The sequence below is a fragment of the Lepidochelys kempii genome, chromosome 11 (genome assembly GCF_965140285.1).
Source record: "Lepidochelys kempii isolate rLepKem1 chromosome 11, rLepKem1.hap1, whole genome shotgun sequence".
Lineage (NCBI taxonomy): Eukaryota > Metazoa > Chordata > Testudines > Cheloniidae > Lepidochelys > Lepidochelys kempii.
In genome coordinates this window covers 62245024-62267344 of record NC_136390.1, presented here as the reverse complement: position 1 = coordinate 62267344, position 22321 = coordinate 62245024, and the positions used below count along the sequence as shown (strand labels likewise).

Genomic DNA, 22321 nt, shown 5'->3' with positions numbered 1-22321 from the left:
GACTTCAATAGAGCAGACATAGGTGAGAAGTTTTTCGCAGGAGTGGTGGGTGAAATTCTGTGGCCTGCGTTGTGCAGGAGGTCAGACTAGATGATCATAATGGTCCCTTCTGACCTAAATAGCTATAAGCTATGAAACAGCATCAAGTGGCTACGGAAAGTGCTTGTGTCACCTTCCCAGATGCGGACACTATTCAGACAACAAAGAGTTAAGTCACTCCTGTAGCCTGACCCCTGGTTCAAAGACAGGCTTCCTCCTCCCTACCACACCCAGCCCAGACTAGAACAATGAAATAGACACAGTGGAAGCAAGTGCATGTGTGTATCCACTCATTCCCAAGCTATAAACCAGCCCAAGTCCACTCTTGTTAAGGGACTGAGTGACCTCAATTGTCACTGAAGCCATATTTGGGAAGTGTACCACCCGCCACTGAAAATGTGGGATGTTTGTGAGTAAAGGCTGAAATTCCTCAGCACCAGGAGCACTTAGCCTTGGGAAGGTTTTAATTTAAGAGCCACAGCAAACCAGGAGGAAAGAATAAGACGGGGGGGCGGGAGGGGGGAGGAAATGCCTCTGAGATTTTGCACTGCTGGCATCAGTCATGCTTCAATATCACCATCTGCATGAAGCAGCAAGGCCTTGTGAATTATAGATTACCTCTCAGCAGCCACCCAACAGGACTGGATCTTCTTCACTACAGGTGCAGTTCAGCCATTCCCCAGCCTGGCAATATTATTGTCTGCGCCATTTCCACCTTAGACAAACGAACAGCTTGTCAAGAGTGCAAATGCAGAGGGGAAAGAAAGGGCACGCGTGTAGCACTGCAATAAAGCCGGACAGTGAGGCTTTAAAGCCAGGCTGCCTCCACTTGTTCCAGCTCTGATGTGCTAATCTGCATTAGATCACAAAACAGAGCCAGGCCGTTTCCTTTAAGGGGGATGCACAATCTTGTACTCACTGACAAAGCACAGGAGGGAGCGTGATCTCTAGCACAGATGAACAATTACACCAGGTCTGACACAAAGGCAGAGATAATTAGCCCATCACAAATGAGCCCACTTCTGAAAGTTACTCCTGTGCCTTTTTAAGCACACTAAATGACATTCCCTCCGGGTGCTCTGTGTACTGCATACACCACAGGACAGCACTCAGACAGGGTTTGTAACAGCTTGCGACTGGAAATTTAGGCTTATCCTCTGGGAAGATTTAAGGCCAAGATCCTTAGCTGGTGCCAACCAGCCTAACTCCACTGATGCCAGGGAGTTAGATTGAGGGAGGGATAGCTTAGTGGGTTGAGCATTGGCCTGCTAAACCCAGGGTTTTGAGTTCAATCCTTGAGGGGGCCATTCTGTGTGACAGTTGTTTTTGGGGGGAGGGATAGCTCAGTGGTTTGAGCTTTGGCCTGCTAAACCCAGGGTTGTGAGTTCAATCCTTGAGGGGGCCATTTAGGGATATGGGGCAAAAATTGGATATTGGTCCTGCTTTGAGCAGGGGGTTGGACTAGATGACCTCCTGAGGTCCCTTCCAACCCTGAGATTCTATGATTCTATGAACTACTCTGACATCGCTGAGGATCTGGCCTTAAAGGTGTCTGAATGTAGAGCAGCAGCTGCCCTATAGGCTGCAAAGGGTGTAATTTTCCAGTTTTTTTCCAGCTCTTGGCAGGAAAACCACAGCCCGGCAATCAACTTGCCCCGTGCCAGTCTTTCTGCAATGAGAACCGTGCACCCAGGTGGGACGGTTCTTAAGACATCACTTCAACTTAACCTGCTGCTTCCTCCCTGCAAATTCTCTGGAAAAAGAAAGGGCACGTGCTGCGTACGGACCCAGCGGTGAACAATAGCGAGAGGAAGTCTCCTCAAAGGAGGAGGGGTGCTCTGTCCTCCCCACAAGGGAGTAATCTCTTCCTTTGCCACAAAACAGGACTATTTTTATCCCCTCCTACTTGTTGATGTTCTAAACCATATTCCTCCTTAAAAATAGCTTTCTCCTCGCACCTCCAAGGGCATTGCTGCGACTTTCCCTTTCCCCAAATAAAATAAAATCCTAAAAAAAGCACGAGAAAACAGATAAGAGCTGAGGACTCATAAAAACATCTGGTTTTGTTCCACTGAGAGCTTGCTCAACACAAAAATATTTACAAACGCACATTCTTGCGCAGATCTCTTTCCCTCTCTTCTGAAGCACATGCACCTACATGTGGCTATGTGGATTTTAGACAGATAGGCAGACACATCGGCGCGCGTGCACATGACTGAGAGAATTCACCTATCTGTTGACACCGAGATATTTATGTGTGATTCACACTTCACTCATGTACACACTTCCACACCCTCCCATAAAAATCCGCACATCATTTGCACACACGTACACCCTTCTAACAAAGATAAATATTCAAGCTGCAGACTGTTTTTCTTGGAAAGGGTGAAGTCTTGAAGCAATGACAACAAATTCAATCCTTCCACTCCTCATCATCCTCTCTCCAGCTTTTTCAACATGCTTAGCCACTAGACTGGTGCCACCAACTAGTCACAGGATTCTAGCACCCTTACTCACGCTGAATAACAGAATGAATATTCCAGAGGAAGTCCCAATAAAGTCAATAAGACGACTCATGCATTAAGGAGATCCACCATGTGAACATGGGTATCAGAATCTGACCTTTCGTCTTTCATTCTTGGCTGATAAAATGAGGTGCAGAAATCTCCTACTTTCACCCCAAATCTTGGGTTCACACATTGCTGTGTAAACCCATACCACGTAGACAGGGCAGGACTGACCGATCCCATGGGCTTGCTTCTTATCTTCCACAAGTTTAAACCCTGAGTATTTTCACTGACTTCAGTGGAGATACTCCTGATTTATACCGGGTAGGTGAGATCAGAATCAGGCCCGACTGTTTTACACCCAAATTCCATTTATGAATACAGTCTAAAAGACAAAATGTAATTGAACTGAATGAAACAAACAAACAGATGGGTGGGGGGGGGCTGCATTTCTCACCTACATAGATACTAGGGAGATCGACAACTGTGTTTCTCTTTGTTCCTGTTAGAACACCACACCTGCAGGAACATGGCACCTGCTACTCTAACAGGGCCAGAGGCTGCTGTGGCATTCCTCCCTTAGCAGCCCCGTTGAAATAAACAGGGTTGCAAAGGGTATCCACCACAGCAGCAGCTGGTCCGTAATCAGCACTTAGATACTATGACGGTGGATATTACATCAGCTAGATGAGGCCTCATAAAGCAACCCTGCCTGACCAAATGATCTAATGGCTCCTTGGGGGCGGCTAGACAACTTGGCACTGGTGCCAGTCCAGTTTCCAGTGGACAAATGCCCTCACTACAAAAATGCACCATCAGAATGGTCACCCCTTGTTGGCAGCCCCAGCGGAGAGGCCAAGCATGGATGTGTGTGAAAACTGAAGGCTAGTTTACATACTGCATTGAAACAATGGTGTCATTTTAAGCCAGTTCAGCTTAACTGGTGCAAAAGGCTGTGTGGGTGTTCGCATTTCAGCAAAAATCAAGCTTGTTTCAATTTAGCTTAAGTCAGTTAAGTTGCCTGATCTTTAGATTATGTATTAATTATATTGATTACTTAAGAATCCCCAGCTATCACTTTGAGGGTTGACAGGTTCTTGCCCCAAGATCAGGCCCAGTATTATTCAAATGATTTTATAGTTGGGAACCCTGATGTGCACAGTTGCAACACTCACAGTATAGGAACTCTTTTATATTTACAAATATAGTTTATTAATACATTTAGCACAGTCACAAACACCCCAGCTCAGTAAGGTAGATAGAGATACTACACAATGTACATCTGCACACCCATATACTCACATCATCCCTTGTAGAACAACCTGAAGTGTTAGCCATCATCTTCCTCATCACCATCACCTTCCCCCTCATCACCAACGGCCATCATTCTGGCACCTCCCAAGGACTACATCTCCTTCTTCTACTGCCCCTAGGCTGCGATGCCACTTTTATAGTATGTTACACTGCCGTTATGTTTGATGCATATTCAGTAGGGGATTTTTCCCCTTTTCCTTATTTGTGTTTCCTCACCTCACTAATGGTGCAGTGTCTTTTTCCTAGAAGTTAGCATAGCAATGATCTCAACTTATTACCATACATGTCAATTCATTACCATGGCCCTTTTGTGAGTAGGTATCACATTTGTTATTTCTGTCCTAACTGTTTTTTTCGGTTCTTTCCAAGCTCCAAGCTGTGATGCACCATGAACTTAGGAAGCCCCCTATGCATAGGCACCAACTCCATGGGTGCTCCAGGGCTGGGGCACCCACAGAGAAAAATTAGCCGGTGCATAGCACCCATTGGCAGCCAGCTCCCCTCTCTCCCTCCCACTCTCACCCACCAGTGGCCCCTGCCGATCAACTCCTCTCCCTCTCTCCCAGCGCCTCCTGAACGCTGCAGATCAGCCGTTTTGCAGCATGCAAGAGGCACTGGGAGGGAAGGGGAGGAGCAGGGATGGGGTGCGCTCTGGGGAGGATACAGAAAGAGGCGGTGAAGAGGTGGGGCGGGGCTGGAGCGGGGGTGGGAAGAAGCAGAATATAATATAAACCTATAATAAAACAAACAATCAAACCCATAAGAAAATAAGAAACTTATAAGAAAAGATATATAGGCAAGCAAGCAGGCTAACCTTAGATGTATCTCTCTCATGTACCTGTTATATACATCAGTTCATTGCCAGGAAACTTCTGTGGTTGACCTGGGGTCAGAACTTCCCCTTAAACCCTATTTTCAGCTCCCCAAATATTTTGGGTTTTCTGTTGGGCCGTTTATGTGTGCAAAATTTATCTGTTCAATGTTCAGAGGCCTCAAGACTTATGCTAACTTGCTGAAGCTAATGTCTTACAGGATACAGGCTTGTAGGTTTCTTATATTACTGCTGAATATAATGCAAAGCAATGAATATAATAAAGGCAAGCTAGCCCACTGGGCTAGACAGGCTTAAGCTAAACAGAAATAAGACACGCTTAAACCGAAATCACAGAATCCACTCAAGCTGGTTTAACTAAACGGGTGCAAGTTTGTGTGTGGACAAGACCTGAGCCACCCTTCCAGCCCAGGTCAGGACTTGAGGCACGTAGGCTGGGCAGGGTGAAGGAAGCGGGCACTGCTGCCATGCAAGCTGTGTGTGTTGTGTGGATTAAACAGAAGACGTCAGTCTTCAGCGTGCCCTGGCAGCTTTCACCAGCCTTAAATTCACTTAATAAAATTAAAATGAAATGTTAAATATTAGCCAGGTCTGCTAAGGGCCCAGTATGTTCCGCCACTCAATAGCTAAATGCGCTGTTTGGAAACCGCTCTCCCCTGCTCCCTCCCAGGCTTGCTGGAGGAGGGGAGCTAGATCTAGGGTTGTGGGTAAGCAGTGGAAGCAGCAGATCTCTGGCTTGCTCCTCCCCTGCCCTCAATCACAGGAAAACTTCTCTAAACCAACTCTACAGTGCTGCCATGGCTCTGGTAGGGGCAGGGACAGCTGCTCTCTTGGGCATCATCCTCCCTCAGATCATTCCCCATGACCTTACACTGCTTCCCCTGCCACACTGGGAATGACCCCGTTGATGGGAAGGCCATGGTAATACAGCTCCCTGAGTACTGTGCAATGTAATGGTGGGGAACCAAAGGCCTGAGCCATCACATAAAGACATTGGAGACAGCACAAAGGCTCCAGCCCTCCAAAGGTGTCCTGAGAACTGCAAGGTTTCCCCAGACAGCTGGGTTTGGAGAGCTGAGATCCTTGCCCACTCCATGGTGCAGAACATATTTCCCCTCATCTACCCATGGGAAAATTAGGAGAAGCCTCTCCTTGCTGAAATTCACTGGCCAAAATCAGCCCCTCACATGGACATGCACACCACTCCCTTTGAAGTTGGCATGGCAAGCATTACACATGTGGATCAAAGCAGATGGTTGGGCCCAGGGATCTGCCTAAGAGATTATATGAGAGTGCCCTGACGCCTTCGAATGCTATGAAATCTTGAGCGAGAGGGTGTTCTCCCACTGAGTGAGTTTTCTGCCAATTAATTCCCACCAGAGTTTGCTGACATCAGAAGAGCAGGGTTCAGTGCATCCTCTGATCTTGGATGCAAAAAGCAAAGGCCAACTCCATGTGTAACTTAAACTTACCCTAGCCAAAGAGGTGCATTTCAAAATAAACACATATGCTGCAGCCACTCAGAGTTGGTGGCTTCCAACAAGAAACCACCAATAAATCTTTTTGATTCACTAGGGTCATATTTGGTTACGATGCTGTTATAAATATAAAGGGAAGGGGTTAAGAAGCTTTGATACAGTACTATACAATCATAAAAGCTGTTTAGGGCAAATTATGGCTTCTAACATCACTCTTGTTAAAGCAGATCTAGTCAAAGAGGAAGATTACTTCCCAAATCAGAGTGTGAATGTTGTAGTCCTCTATGAGTTTACTGTAAGAGTGCCTTTAGCCAGAATTCACCTCGAATGGAATGGTACTGAGCATGAAGTTATAGCTGGTATAAGGAAGTTATTGCCTGAGGGTCTAAGGATTGGGGAAGATGTTAAAGCTTTGTTCAGTCCAGGTAACCAGTCACAGGAAAGAAATGATCTTAAACCTGTGTCTATTATGGGCAATGATTTGCCTGTGGAGGGTTTCTCCAAATGTTTGTCTGTGCAAAAAAGCAGTTTGTCTGTGAATCAAGTTTCTGAATGTCTGTCTAATGTCTCAGAAGTGAATCTGGAATTAGATAAAGAGCAAAAAGAACTCATTGGTCAGGACAATGTTTCTCAGGAGCAGATCAAAGTGGCTGATGCACTCTCCTGTGAAAGTTTCCCAAAATCAACTGGTTAAAATTGTCCTTGAAATATAAAAAATATTGTTAGTCTTTATACAGTTAGTAGTATATCTACAGATGCATGTGTCTTAGTAATTCTGTTTTTTCCTAGAGCTCCAGGAAGAAATCAAGCCAGTGTTTCACACTATCTGTGATTTGGGGGGCATGTCATAAATATAAAGGGAAGAGGTTAAGAAGCTCTGATACAGTACTATTAAATCCTCTTACCTGTAAAGGGTTAAGAAGCTCAAGTAACCTGGCTGGCACCTGACCAAAATGACCAATAAGGGGACAAGATACTTTAAAATCTGGGGTGGGGGGAAGGCTTTGTCTGTCTGATGCCTCTGCCCAGGGACAGATCAAGAAAGCAAGCAATCTAATTCCTATAGAGTTAGTAAGTAGTCTAGCAAGAAAATGCTTAAGATTTTCTTTCGTTTCTGGCTTGTGAAATTCGTTGTGCTGGAATGTGTATTCCTGTTTTTGTGTTTTTTTGTAACTTAAGGTTTTGCCTAGAGGGATTCTCTATGTTTTGAATCTGACTGCCTGTGAGATTATCTTCCATTCTAATTTCACAGAGGTGCTTTTTTTTACCTTTTTTCTTTCTAATAAAGTTCTGTTTCTTTTAAAAGCCTGACTGATTTCTCTATGATGCTAAGACCCAGGGGTTTGGGTCTGTGATCACTTTGTAACCAATTGGTTAGGATATTATTCTCAAGCCTCCCCAGGAAAGGGGGTGTAAGGCTTGGGGGAATAGGAACTCCAAGTGGTCCTTTCCCTGATTCCTTGTTAAATCACTTGGTGGTGGTAGCATACCCTCCAAGGGCAAAAAGTTTGTGCCTTGGGGAAGTTTTACCCTAAACTGGTAGAAATAAGCTTAGGGGGTCTTTCATGCGGGTCCCCACATCTGTACCCTAGAGTTCAGAGTGGGGAAGGAAGCCTGACAGATGCATTCATACAAAAATAGCACATGACATAGGAGCAGCTCCTGCTCTTATACCCATTCAAGGAAGGTGACAGAGCTGAGACATTCCAGCACCAGGTAGTCAGGGGAGTTCTGCCTGCACGAAGAGTGAGGATCAGGCTAGGTAACATTTTGTGGAGAGTCACAACCAGGACTTTAGAACCACCAAAGAGGAGGCTTCTGCCCAGAGAAGCCTTTGGCTGAGCCCAGTGCATGCTGGGACAGGACTTTGGGGGCATAACCAGAGCCATGTGAACACACACACTGAGCAGACATGAATGATCTATGAAGTTTATGTACTTCCCTACCAAGTCCCAGTGCCTTGATTTAAGGAGCTCCCAATAGCTGGGCGACATGCAGGCCCTTTGAGTCTGTTTGTTGTATGCCAGAGTCCTAGGAGAGTGAGAGTCAAAGCTCCTTGCTGCCAAACTGGGAGCATCTGCAAAACAGCAGGGTTACCCAGGCACGGAGCCGTAGGCTCAGTTTCCATGCTGCCCGCCCCTACAAACTGTGCCTGTCATCTGGCCCACAGAAAACAAATAAGCTTTATCTGGGTCAGGACTATCGCTCAAGTACATCAGAGTTAGGAATAAATGAGACCAAAGAGCCAGTGTTCCCCGAAACCACAGCCAGGGAGAAAGAAGGATGCAAGAAGTGAGCTGTGAGATCTCTGTCTGAGGGCAAAGAAACAGGAGGGGAGGACGAGCGGTTGTTGCTTATTGGCGGTCAGGGCTCCATCCCCTCAAGCTGCATTCTTTATGTACTTTTTTTTAAATGCCATAAACACTGCCCGTGCTCCACTCCCTCCTCCCTCACAGGCCCAAAGATCTCTGCTCCTCGGAATTCAGCACAAAGGAGAGATGCCCTAAAGCAGTGTTTCTCAAATGCGTCCACCCTACAGCCATGACAGCCTCCTGGGTGGTGACCGGGGACCCGTCCCTCCCTTCCTATTGCTCCTGGATGCACTGCCCTGCACCACCTCTGGAGACATGTGGGGCACAACGCTGCTGGAGCAAGGTAAATTCTCGACCCACCTTGGTGGTGCTCAGTGGTTAAGCGGCAGGCTCCAGCTGTGGGACTTTGGGAGCCTGGCTGCAGGGCTTTTCTGGCCATGTGGCCTCAGCTTTGGGCTCCAGCCCCTGGCTCTGGACGCTGGCCCCTGGCTCAGGTCCCAGGCTCCAGCCGTGTGGCAGCAGGAGTCAGCCCTGGGTGCTGACCCCTCTCTCCAGCCACGAGGCAGCAGGCTCCAACCCCCTGCTTCAACTGTGTGGACCCTGGCTCTGACCATGCAGCGGCAAGTGCTGACCCCAGCTCCAGCTATGCAGGCTCCCCACTATTGCCCCAGGCCCTCGCTGCCTCCCCAGCCCCCCCATCCATCCCCCATTACCGTGGACCTCCGCTGCCTTCCTGGCCCCACAGCCATTCCCCCATCGCCCCTGGTCCCTGCTGCCTCCCCCTCAAACCCCCAATTTAGGGCTTAATTTGTCCTGGGGCTTGTTGAGAAAAAGTGTGCTGTGAAAAGTGACATTAATGAACATACAAATAACACTTCACAGAATTATTTTTATTATTGAGCCTACAACAAACCCCATATAAATAAATTACAATGATTTAGATGTGTGTCCGTGTATATTTATTTGTTTTTCCTAAAGTTAATTATGTATTTTAGGAAAAAATGTCAGTGTGGCAACAAAAAACTTTGTTGTGAGAACCCCTGCCCTAAAGACTCCTTTTCATGCCAGCACGTATCCACTTATAGCTCAGTAACAAAGGGATCCTGCAACTGAGCGCCCTCAGCTCCCAGTGACGTGAATGAGAGTTGAGGGTGCTCAGTGCCTCCCAGGATCAGACTCTGAGCACCAATTCAGCAAACCACCCCCATTCAGTAAAGCACTTAAGCACGTGCTTAAGTCCTTTGCCTAGGTAGGAAAAACTAGTGTTCTAACACCTTGGTGGATTCGTTATTATTAACACCATCCACAGTGCTTTAGAAGTATCTGTACAGGTTTGTATGGGGTTCCACATCACAGTGCTATCAGAGCCCCTACCATATGATAAGATCCTTGTCCCAGGGAGCTTCCAATCTAGGAACACGAACAGGGATCAAACACCACAAATGTGATATCTCTGATTTAAACATTGCTTAATGATCTGTCAAGGAAAGACACGCAGCACAGGGGAAAGCTAATAAGGTTAGCTATTTTAGCCCAAAAGTGGAGGTCATATTTAACTGAGGTGTCACATTGGTTGATTTCTGTTGTGGGATAAAGTTTCAAAGGCTTCCTGAACAACTTAATAGATACAGATATACACACACATGGAAATGCACTTATTTAGCTATACAGCGCCTTCTGTAAGATGATCACAAAGTAATTAAGCACACACACAAACTGTTCAGGACTTTATAAAATGGGAAGTTCCCCAGATGCCACCCCATCTCATCTGGGTCCCTACAAGCTGCACTCAGAGTTTAACTAAATTTCATGCTAGAGCCATAGCTAAGCCGATTGTAAGGGCACATCCGTGATCTGAACTAGGATTTTGTTTTATTCAGAGTGACTTCAGCCTGTCACGAGACAGTCTCATAAAAACTCTGTCTGGGCTTAAGCAAAAAAGAAACGAGCCAATCCATCAGGCTAGGAATGCAGCCGTTTGACCACTTCCTAAGGCAACTGGGAAGGGATACAAAATATTTACTTCCCAGCACTGGATAGCAGTGAACGGTGACCATCTGGTAACGGATCAAATGGAACTGTTCCCTGTGAACTTTTACAAGGAAAAATCATAGTAATTTTTTTAAAAAGTGACAAATTAAAAGATTTCCAATCTTTGTACCCTTCTTTGCTACCTTAATCCAGGGAGGAACTTGAAGTAGAAACCTAATGCTGGGACAACTAGAAACTCTTCCCTGAAAATCACAGGGCCAGAACCTCAGCTGGTGTAAATCAATGCAGCTAGATTGATTTACAGTAGCTGAGGATCTGACCCCTAGCCTTTAAAAACTCTCATTTCATTTTAAAAAAATGTTACTTTGATGAGATTTCACATCATAGCCATTTCACATAATGCCACCTGCACTAACCTCATTATTTGTCATCTGATATCATAAACAAATGCAATTCCAATAGGGCAACTGATCTAATAGTGTTAGTTTATATTTATGTCCACTCTTCTGCAGGCCTTACTGCAAATGCAATTCTGGAACCATTGGTGATAGGTCTGGAATTACAATTCATGGCTACTCCAATAGTCATTGGAGTGGAGGAACAAACAACATTAAAACTTTCAGGTCAACAAGGAACAGCATCTGTTTCCACTTGCTTTTGTATTATAATTCCGAGCAACTGAAATTGCATAAAAAACTACTACTGTTTCATAGCGATATCTAGGGCCTGCAGAGTGCTTTTCATCTGTAGATCTCAAAGCACTTTGCACACGAGGTATCATAACCTCTGTTTTACAGATGGGGAAACTGAGGCACAGAGTAGTGAAATGACTTGCCCATGGTCACACCGCAGCACTGGGAGTAGAACTGGGCCACAGAACATAATAAGCAAAATACTGTGATCATCTTCCCCCTGCAAAAAGGCTGGTGTGGGTATGGTGGAAGAAGATTAAGAGGCAATTGACTTCCATGAATTAAAGAAGGGACCATGCATTCACCTAGGATACACGTGTAAAGAGCTTTGATCTCTTCTGATGACAGGTGTTATATAAAGCTGAAATTAATATTACTGTTATTACTACAATGCCAAGAAGGAGATTCTGCACCTTATCCCTCCACCACCACCCCCACCTCCATAACACCTTCCAGGATCATGTCTTATTTCTTTCTGTATCCAACGCCTATTGTTGCAATCCCCATCCAGTCAACTACCATTCCCTTCCTCCCCTTCACGGGGCCAGGCTCTCCAAGGAGAAGGATCCTTATCAGAGGTCCTGTTGAAACTACTGAGCAAGTTAAATGGCTTTACACTGAGCATTCGGCACTATGCTGTCCAACATGTGTGTCAGTGGCATGCTAATATGCACTGGACACAATCCCCCCGCTGTCACCTTCCCCCATTCTTCTGGATTAGATAATAGTTCTTTTATGGAGACACAGGAGGAGATGGTATTATTTAAGAGCCTTGCTGGGCAAAAGCTATTTTGTCTTTTTGATGGCTCTCTCAAATGCAGCTACTGCTAAACCTTAATACCAGAGCAGAAGTTATTACACATTCTGGGAAATGCCTTAAATACATTGTTTCCTGCTGAGCAAACATTCAGTGGTCACGGAGGAAAGGAAGGGTGGGTGTGGCTTGCAAATGAACATGTTTCTTTACAGCTCTCTCTCCCTCTCCCCACTCTGGAAGAGAGAATTCCAGGGCAGGGCTAGGTTCTGAGGGATCCCTCTAAGAAACACAAGCGAAGTGAAAATGAATGTTATTGGCATGGAAGCCTATTGGCTTATTAGCCCTATCATTTGGAGGTGCCCAGAGAAGGCCAGGTTTTCAAAACCCAAACCAAGTGTGGTTCAGAGCCAGGTTCTGAATCACCAGAGCTCAGAGTGTCTGTATACAAGCTAAAAGAAAAGGAGGACTTGTGGCACCTTAGAGACTAACCAATTTATTTGAGCATAAGCTTTCGTGAGCTACAGCTCACTTCATCAGAGCTGTAGCTCACAAAAGCTTATGCTCAAATAAATTGGTTAGTCTCTAAGGTGCCACAAGTCCTCCTTTTCTTTCTGCGGATACAGACTAACACGGCTGCTACTCTGAAACCTGTATACAAGCTATCACTTTTGTCTTACCTACATAATGGGCAAATCAGAAAAGACCCAAAACAGGGGTGGTTCAAGCTTTGGGTCCTATTTTTCTTGAATCATCAAGTCCGGAGGGAAAAGGGGTAATTCAGATAAAAGGTTCCAGTGCTGTCCACCCTCTTCTATTAATATGTGAGTTCACTTTGCATGCCAGCTAATGCAATCTTCATCATGATCCCTCCTCACAACACTTGGATCACTTCCTCTACATTCCTCTAAGGAAAAGGAACCACTCTAAGAGACCTTTTAAAAAAAACCTAAAGGCACAAAAGAAAATCCTTTCCCCCAAACAAAATTTGTAGATGAAGTCAAAATGACAGCAGGTCACCTGCAAATTTTTTTTTAAACACCAAGTCTTTGTTTAACAACCAGGATTGGGGCTCAGTCCTACAAGCCCTTAAGTAAGCAGTCCCATTGAATTCAGCTGGACTACTTGTGTGAATAAAGGCTTACTGGGATGAGTCCTTGTTCTGAGGGGAGACGAACAGGCTGAACAATCTGGACCAATTCCTGAAGTCCTCCTTCAGACAAATCTCCCACTGAAGTCAGTTCTTGTGTCTATCACTGCACAGGCATAAAGTATGGAGAACAACTTGGCCCTTTGAGACTTTGATGTGACCTTGACTTCTGGGAGATGACCCTTTGATTCTGACTGTGATTAAAACCATGCCACTGTAGCCCAAACCACTGCAAAACTGTGCTAGCAACAACCCTGATCTGTGTGGATGCCGCTACCACAGTTTCAGCAGAGTGTGTGAAGAAGGATTTTGAAAATAACCTAGTTATCCCTTTGTTACAATTAGAAATGGGTCAAAGGGCTCTTGTATGATGAGAGTAAAACTAGAGCTGTTCACACCTCCCTCTCACTCCCCAGTGTGTACATTCTGTCATCTTTCCCTGCTTTCTGGATTAGAGACCCCAAGCGGGAGATCCCAAGATGTGAGACTTGCCTCTGCGACTTCACATCACAATGGAAGAGAGTTTAGCAGCTTGCAGTTTTCTCTCACGCTGCTGCAAATGGCCCCCACCATCCCTGCTAAATGCTTGCTCCAATATTTCAACTTCAGATTGGATCACGGTGTTCAGATATATACGATGTATTTATACAGCACAGCTGGTCTGTCAGAGGTCACATAATTTGGCAGCCATCCCAGCGCTTAAAAATTAATTTTTCCTTATTAATACAACTGGGGGTCCCACAGGATAGGATCCCAGCCTTATCTGAACCTGACAGCTTCCTAAACCCTGTGAAGGATGCTTTCTCCTCTAAGGCTATCCGTGATACAAGGCCACTGTGTCCTGGAACCCAACTGCACTAGATCCGGTTAGGAAGCCAATCCAATGGCCCGTGCAAAGTGACATATTGTTGAAGTGGGGGAAAGCCACCTTCTTCAGCACAGCTTCCCAGAACGGAACTAGTTTGCTTTCTGATCTCAGCCCCTTTAGCCTGGCACAATGTACCTAAAGCATAGAGTAAATAATCGGAGGAGGGAAAGCCGGGAGATGGAGATGGAAAGTGTCTTCTAGAGCCCTCTGGGGAAAAGCATGTCTGCCTGCTACAGCAGACGCCACCAGCAATGATAATTCTGTGCCAGAAAAAAGTTAGAAAAACAAATACTCCCTTGACATGGGTTATAGTCTCTCACTGAGCACATACTCATATGTTTTAATGAAGCTCCTGGCAATTGCCGGATTCCTAGTCTAAAAATCCTTTCTCTCCCAGTAAGTTTTCTGTTAACAGCATAACAGGATTTTAAAAGGCAAAGCAATGAGTGTTTGTGTGCCGCCCACGTATGTGTGCATGCAAGTGGGTTGTTGGTTCTGCTAGATTACAGAAGTCATTTCTAAAAATACCAGCTTTTAGGAAAATATTTGAAAGTCTTTACAAGTAAGCATTGCTCAGAGTTGCATAAACATCATCTGAATCACTCTGTTCTTGGGTCACTCAAAACCTTTACTTTCTTATTAGATTGCTTTTGTAACTAGCTGAGGGGAGATGAAAAACACACAGACATCCAACCATTAGATTTATCTTTCCAGGGTCTCCAACCCACTCCCTACATAGTTATCTTAGTCTTTGCTTTACTACAAACAAATTGGCAGCTGCACTGTTTATCTCTTACAGTAAAAATGACTGCAAGAGGTTTTTTTCTGTGTGGATTATCATATTATTGTCTATTAAAAAATCTCTCCCCTCTCTATTTACATCCCTTGGGGGAGCTTAAAGAGGGACTTTCATAATGGGGGTAAGCTTTCAAATACACCAGACTTCCAATATAAATCCATCCACCTCTGACATGTTTTTCTTACCATGTTTGCTAATTACTAAAACTACTTGTATATAATTCAGCGTGTGTGCCCTGTCACAGTTTATTTTCTCTTATTGGATTACACAATGATGTCATATTCCAGTATTTGTGATATCACAACCATTTCCTTGACAACAAAAAGTCTGATGTCAAACAGGATGAAAACTTCATTGCAAATGCAAACAGCACCGGAGGCTGGATTGCGGGGAGGAGGAAGGCACTCACCCAAATATTTTTATTGAACTGCATGGCACTAGGGAATGGTAATGGGATACAGAGCCCTTCACCTCTCGGAACCTGATTCTGTATCTACTCAAGGACATGAGGGCACACAGCACCTAACAGAATCAGAGTTGTGTGTGTTGCCAATTCAGCTGTTTTCCAACGTCCCTGTAAATTCAAACACCCCTCTGATTTCAATTGTTTCATCGAACAAAGGCGTCCCCCACAACGTCCCCTTTCAGACTTTGACAAAACTCTTTCCCACAGGTGCCTGCGCTGGCATGGGAGAGTAAAGTAGGTGTAGTTCCAGTAACATCGACTGAATCTCCCAGAGAGCAAAGCCTTCCCATTTTGTAATTTGAAGTGCAAGGCTTGTGGGGCAGAGAGTGGGGTGAAGCAGGAGAACTTACAGGCTTGTATCTATGTGTCTCTGTGGCACAATGGGTCAGGGCGTTCAACTGATAAGCTCCCAGGGTGGGAGGGATAGCTCAGTGGTTTGAGTATTGGCCTGCTAAATCCAGGATTGTGAGTTCAATACTTGAGGGGGGCCCTTTAGGGATCTGGGGCAAAAATTGGGGATTGGTCCTGCTTTGAGCAGGGGGTTGGACTAGATGACCTCCTGAGGTCCCTTCCAACTCTGGTATTCTATGATCCTAACTTGCAGGAGAGGCCTGTGGATTTCTTCACAAGACCTTTTTTAAGAAAAACAACTGTCTTTTAGTGCCATCTGGTCCATAACAAAGGCAATAAATGTCTTCTTTAGGAGCATTGTTATGAAACTCCAGGGATAAATCTGCTCTGACAGAGATGTCCAGGAAAGGGATGAACTCAGTCAGGGGCAGACCTCTAAAATCCCCACCAGGGCATCATTTGAGCTTCTTTGTGGCATATATGGTATGAGATAAATTGAGATTCTCAAACTGTGGGCTGGGACCCAAAAGTAGGTTGTGACCCTATTTTAATGGGGTCACCAGGGTTGCCTTAGACTTGCTGGGGCCAGGAGCTAAAGCCCAAGCCCAAACACCTGGGACCGAAGCCCAAGTCCTGGGCCGTGGGGCTCAGGCTGCAGGCCCTCTGCTTGAGGCTGAAGCCTTCTGGCTTTGGCTTTGACCCCACCACCACCACCAGGGAAAGTGGGGCTCAAGCTTTGGCTTTGGACCCCCCTCCCCACCTGGGGTGGTGGGTTTGGGTGGGCTCAGGCTTCAGTCCCCTCCCCTGCACCCCCCTCGCCCCCGGGGTCATGTAGTAATTTTTGTTGTCAGAAGGGGGTCGCGATGCAATGAAGTTTGAGAACCCCGAGTGAGTTAGATGGTCCTATAGTTGGAGGAAGGGGGGCCCTCTAATAGGGAGGGTGTAAGTGTACATTTGCCCTCTAGTAGAGGCTGGGTGTGGTTTTTCCCTCTAACGGCTTGTCCTGAGACGGGGGGAAAAGAACCCACTACTTATAATCAGCTACGGCTTCCTTTCAGCGGACAAGCCTGTCGTTTTGGAGCTGAAGGGCAGTTTTCCGGCGCCACCGCTGCAAGTGTGCGTGTCAGTACTTGTGCCCGCTCCCTGCGCCACATACACTCCTGACACTCAGCCTAGTTCCTCAGTGAACAGCTGCCCACATCATCGCCCCGGCTAAGGGGCAGGCCCTTCAGAAAGGCTGAGGGCTGTGAACTCCCACACACCAGTGTTCCATCTGGCTCAGGCCAGGGCTGTGAAGGCCCGTGCCTACCTTTCAGGAGCACTAAATTCAGGGGGAAAAAAAAAGATTCTTAAATAATAGCAAAACAAACCCCAACGGGACTGTTCCCGTCCAATCCCTTGGGGATAAATGATCTGGTTTCCTCTACCACGGGGCACTTCCCCTTAAGGGAGCAAGGCCTAGTGCACCCGCAGACCAGCCACGGCTCTGCTGCCCCCAAACCAGGCTCTGGCTCTTTGGTGCCGATGCAGAACCGCAGTTCAGCCCAGCTCCGGCCAACGGGGGCTTTACTCACAGCTCTGATGTCCCCTATTACCTGACGCTGGTTTTAGGGAGGAATCCGGCCTGTGAAATGAAGCATTAGCCAGAATTTCCTCCTCACCTGGGAAAAGCAACAACCTCCCCAGGCTCATTTGCAACTAAAATCACCTGTGGCGGAGCGAATACTCACTCTCTGACACCGGGAGGGGGGGAGACATATGCAACCCCCCCCCCCCCGGTGCAGGCAGCCCCTCCAGAGAGCCCGGACCAGAACCGGCCGGTGGCAGGGCGCGGCGGCAGCCGGCAGAGGCTCCCTCCAGTCAATGGGCGTCTCTGGCTGCGCGGTCTCGCCTCCGGCTTGGGCAGGGGAACGGCTCCGCGGCCAGGACTGGCACGGCCGGCCCCGCCTTTCTCTCTGCTCCCCTGGCCCAGGCAGATCGGTGCCGAGGCTGCCCGTGCACACGAGAGCAGCGGCGGCAGCGGCAGGGGGAGGGAGACGCTAGCACCGGGGACCAGAAAGTCCTGCCCCGCTGGAGGAATGGGGACGGGGGGTGCTGCTCCATTGCTAAGCCGTCCCCCCTCCACTCCAACACTTGTCAGTCCCTATAGCCCCCCCCCCGCGCTCTGCACAACCGAGGCGGCATTGGAGAGGCTGGGGGGGGGGACACGCTTTAGCCGGATCCCCCACCCCTCGGAGCTGGTTTGAGTGTAAACCCCATTACAAGGGTTTCACGTGAAAGTTTCTCCCCTGCTGCCGAGCGCGCTGGGTCTGTTCCTGCCACGCCGCTGGGCCCGGAGCCGGCAGGGAGGGGTGAAGGAGGAACATGGCAGCAGGCGGACCCTGGGCGCAGGAGGTGTCACCACCAACAGGTCGACAGGAGGCAGGCGCCCTCCGCTGCGGCCCCGATCCTGCTTCGCGGTGGATTGGCTGGCAGCAGGATCCGGCCCCAGCCGAGGGAGAGGCCCCCGGGCCCGCCCGGCTTTCGGTGCGCGGCCCCCCGGCCGGGGGAAGGCGCAGAAGGGTCTCCGAGCTGCCCTCGGTGCGTTTGTGTGACGTGCACCGCCCAGGGCACATTGCACGCTGCATTTCTGCCCGGCTGAGCTCCGTGCCAGCCCAGGGGCAGGGCGGAGCGCTTCGGGGCACCCCGCCGCCCCGCAGCATGCAGCCCGAGCCCGGCTGCAATTCCACATCCAAAACCCTGGCACCATTTTTACCTTAGCCGGACTTTGGCACCCCCACAGAAGGTGCCAGGGTGTTTCCGGGCTTCCCAACGCCAGGCACTTGTTCTGAATGACAATCCCCCGGGGGGATCCGCAGTGACAGGACCCGCAGACTGGGGTGGCACGAATGAAATAATGATGTTCACTGACATATAGCGGGGAGGGGGGGGTGATGCTAGCTGAGCCTCGGCTCACCCCGCCTCCCGGCTGTTAGCTAGTGGCTTCCAGGAGTTGCACATATTTTAATAACCACGATAAACAGTAGGCCATGTGAGGTTTGTATATTTATTTTTGCGGTGCTCCCTCCCCGCCTGATCTGTCTTATCAGGGTTTCACTCCCAGCCCAGCGGTTAATGAGCTGGAAAGGGCTCTGTCAGATCTCCGGCGGAGTCATGAAGCCGAGCGGGTTTCGTGTGCCCTTCACCAGGGAGGAGGGATTTCGCCAGCCACACTCCAGTCTCTCCAAGGCTGTTTTGCGCAACCCAAAATGTATTTACCGATTGTCAGAATTAAACAGTGGCTTGGAATTTGATCGGAGTCTCTTCGTTTCCCTTATCTCAACACAGTTTGTCCTCATCCCTCCACTCCTCTTCACCCCACCCCACCCCGCAATTGTTTTTCTCTTTTGGCAACTGCTTAGGACCGAATTCCATCAAGAAAAGTTTCTGACCACTTCAGAGGGCTCCTTAGACCCCTGAGGTCTGCACTGTTGGTTTTCTTAATAAAAATGTATATGGACTAGCTCCTCTTTCCCTGGAAACACAGACACTGAAAGGGGGTGGGGGGAGAGAAACATCCCCAGTTGCTCCAGAGCGGGACATTTTATTAGACAGTAGGCACCAAATGACCTGCTAACAGCCATGTGGGTGGGGTGGTGGGTTGTTGTTGTTTTTTTGAAACCGCCACCCCGGCTTAAGAACACACAAACTTGGCTTTCCTGCCTTGCCCATTCAAACCTTATTTAATTAGACTTGGTAAATGTATCTCCAACCGAGTGGCTATAAATTATTTATGCCTTTCTAGCCGGGCTGGGGCGGGGGGGGGGGGGGAGAGGGAACAAAAACCACCAGGGAGATATGTTCTGCTTCAAACCATTTTTTTTTTTAAAAAAAATATCTCTCCCGAAAACTGTAATGCAACGGCTTTGCCGTGTGTGTTTTTTTTTTTAAAAAAAAACCTTTTGATTTATTCCATATGTGACATCTGAACACAGCCAAAGCCTGTCTCCGTGTGAGTGTGTTTCAAAACATAGACACCCAGACCTCACCACACTGCACCCCGGGAGGGGAAAGTTGGGTTTCCCGCAAGGGGGGGAGAGTCCTGGCTCTCGCGAAGCAAACCTGCCGTTGAATCGTGAACCAACGGGAAGACCTCGCCGGCAGAGGCTTTCCAAGGCAAATGAGACACGCGCGCAGCTGAGGAAATGAACTTTCGCGTGTCTTACCTGCTTCGCCCAGCACTCCGGATCCAGCCACGCACAGAGCTAAAAATCCCCAAACGAGAGGCAAGGTATCCATTTTTAGCGGGGTGGGGGGTGTTTCTCCCCCGCTGGCTTTGCTAGGGGGCTTTCCTCGGGAACTGGAAGTCCCGCTGGTCTTCACCCCGCACCTTAGAATTCCCCCGGCAAATGTCTCGGGTTGTCTTTCGCTTCTCCTCCTCCTCCTCCTCCTCCGCGCCTTGGCGTCCCGCCTTGCCCCCGCTCCGCTGCCGTGCACGGCCCCACTCGCAGGAGCAGAAGCCCGGGAACTCCTTCAGGGCCGGCGCGAGGGAAGCCGGCCGCTGCTTCCCCCCCAAAATCCAGTCTGCAAACCGCGCGTGCGGGTGGGCGCGCGTGTTTGCTCTCCCCAGCCCCTCAGCGTGTCACTCCCGTGAAGGCACCATCACCCCCCCCCCACGCCTCCCGAGAGCCGGCGGCAGGAACGACTCGCCCGGGGCATCGCACCGCCCCGGGGCTGGCGGCTCCCCGCCGCGGCGTGGCGGTGGCCGGGCGGGGGCAGAGGCTGGCGGGCACGCCGGACCGGATGGTTCACGCGCGGGCTGGCCGGGCCGCCGCGAGTCGTGGGCGCGCGTGTCCCCCCCGTGCACACACACGCGCGCGCGGACACACACACGCGCGCGCCCCCCCCCCCCTTCCCCTCCGCGTCTCTCCCTGGCGAGGTTCCGGCGCGCGGCGCGGGGAGCCCGCCTGTGCCTCCCGCCCGGCTCCTCGCAGCCTTTTCAGGCCGCCGCGCCCGCATGTCAGAGCGGGGAGGCAGAGCTACCCGATCACACGCTCGCCCAGGGCCCGCCCCTTCTGGGTGCCCCCCCCCCCCGCCCCCGGGAAAGCGGCCACCCGGCTGGCACCCAGCTCCCAGCCCGGCTCCAGCCGCCCCGCCCCAGGGCCACACCAGCCGGCTCCCCCTCTCGGCCCCCACGCCCCACTCAAGCAGGGGGCGCGCGTGTGTTGCCGACAGCTAACCAGGACCTGGCCCCTAGTGGGCACCACAGCTTCCTCCAAACACCTAATCCAAGCCCCTGGGCTCCCCGGGCGCCCCTCCCGCCCACTGGCAGCACCGGGCTGGGGCCATACTCGCTAGAAGATAGGAGCCCTGGGTCAGACCAAAGGTCCATCCAGCCCAGCATCCTGGCTCCCGCCAGTGGCCAGTGCCAGGTGCTTCAGAGGGAAGGACTCCAACAGGGCAGTTATCAAGCGATCCACCCCTGCCCTCCGGTCCCAGCCCCTGGCCCGCAGAGGCTTCGGGACAGCCAGAGCATGGGGTTGCATCCCTGACCATCAGGGCTAATAGCCATGGATGGACCTGTCCGCCACTCTTCAACCTTGCCAGCAAAATCAATACCTACAGAACCTCCAGGCTGAGACCGAGCTTGGCACATTTTAGCCCCCCCAAAGGAGAATTCTTCACAAAGATGTGGGCAGATGTAGAGGCTGCTTTGATGTAACCTCAGCTATACCCAAGGTTAACAGGCACCAATACATCCTGCCGCAGATGACCAGGTCAACGTCCAAAGAAAGGAACTGTCAGCAGCCTTGAATTCATCGGACATTCTGATTCAAATCAAGCCAAAACCCTCAGAAGTTCATTATACTTTTCCTTATGCCATGAAAGAAAGAAAAAAACGTTGCGTTGGCTGCTAAATAATCACAAAATTAAAATACTTATTTTTCATAATGATCAGGAAAGCATTAATTGAGGGTTAGATTTTTTTTAATAACTATGCATGCTGATGTGCAAATGTTATTTTGGAATTAAACATTTTTGTGGGAGTTTAGCTAGGTATAAAATGGTACTGTTCCTGCAAGGGGAAACAAAAACAAAAAACCAGAAAGAAGCCAGTTGGAAAAGAGGACAAACGAAGACCTGAAGAAACTTTTATCCTGATGATAGCAGAGTCACACATGTTCTAAGAAGCAGACAATTTATGCCAACTAACTATTTTTAAAGCAAGATGCAAAAAAAAAAAAAAAGTGTTTAAACAGAGCCCCCAGCTAACGGTTTTTGAAACACTTCAGCTGCACCTTTGTATTTTAGGATGAGCTTGTGGGTTCCAAGTTGTCTTACTTCAATAAACATTCATTATTGCATTATCACAAAGGCTGTAAATAGCCAAAATGAATAAAATAATGACACAACACCGGGGATAGCCTTGCTTTTGGTGTGACTCCATGCAAAAGTAGGACACAGAAAAAATGTCAGATGGGGAAGCATCAGGACAAGAATTTCTTATGCCCCTGGGCAATTCTGAGGGCAAATTGCTTCCTCTCTACATCTGCTGCTGGAGGGGGAAATCCAGTGCTTCCATAACATAAGAAACCAAGTGACTGCTTCCTTTGCCTATGCTTAAGGCCAGCCATACATAATACAAATTAAATAACACTGAGAAAATACAAACTCTCTTCCTCATCCCATAAACATTATATCACATAGGTGGCAATGATAGCTACATGAAGAATCCCATTCATTCTACAGGTTTCAGAGCAGCAGCCACGATAGTCTGTATTCTACAG

General features: G+C 48.6%; 1 protein-coding gene across 8 annotated transcripts in view; it reads right to left on the bottom strand.

Moving 5' to 3' along the window:
• The window catches only part of NRP2 (neuropilin 2), a 122413-nt gene extending 102023 nt beyond the window's left edge, over window positions 1-20390 (bottom strand). For 5 of the 8 annotated variants that reach the window (XM_073306531.2, XM_073306532.2, XM_073306533.2 and 2 more), the window contains exon 1: window positions 19760-20389. In XM_073306531.2, the coding sequence (XP_073162632.1) occupies window positions 19760-19832 (73 nt within the window). In that variant the 5' untranslated portion in view covers window positions 19833-20389. Of the gene's footprint in view, window positions 1-19759 lie in introns of all 8 variants that reach the window. The other 3 variants (XM_073306535.2, XM_073306536.2, XM_073306534.2) reach the window with 2 other exon arrangements.
• Window positions 20391-22321: the final 1931 nt, after the last annotated feature.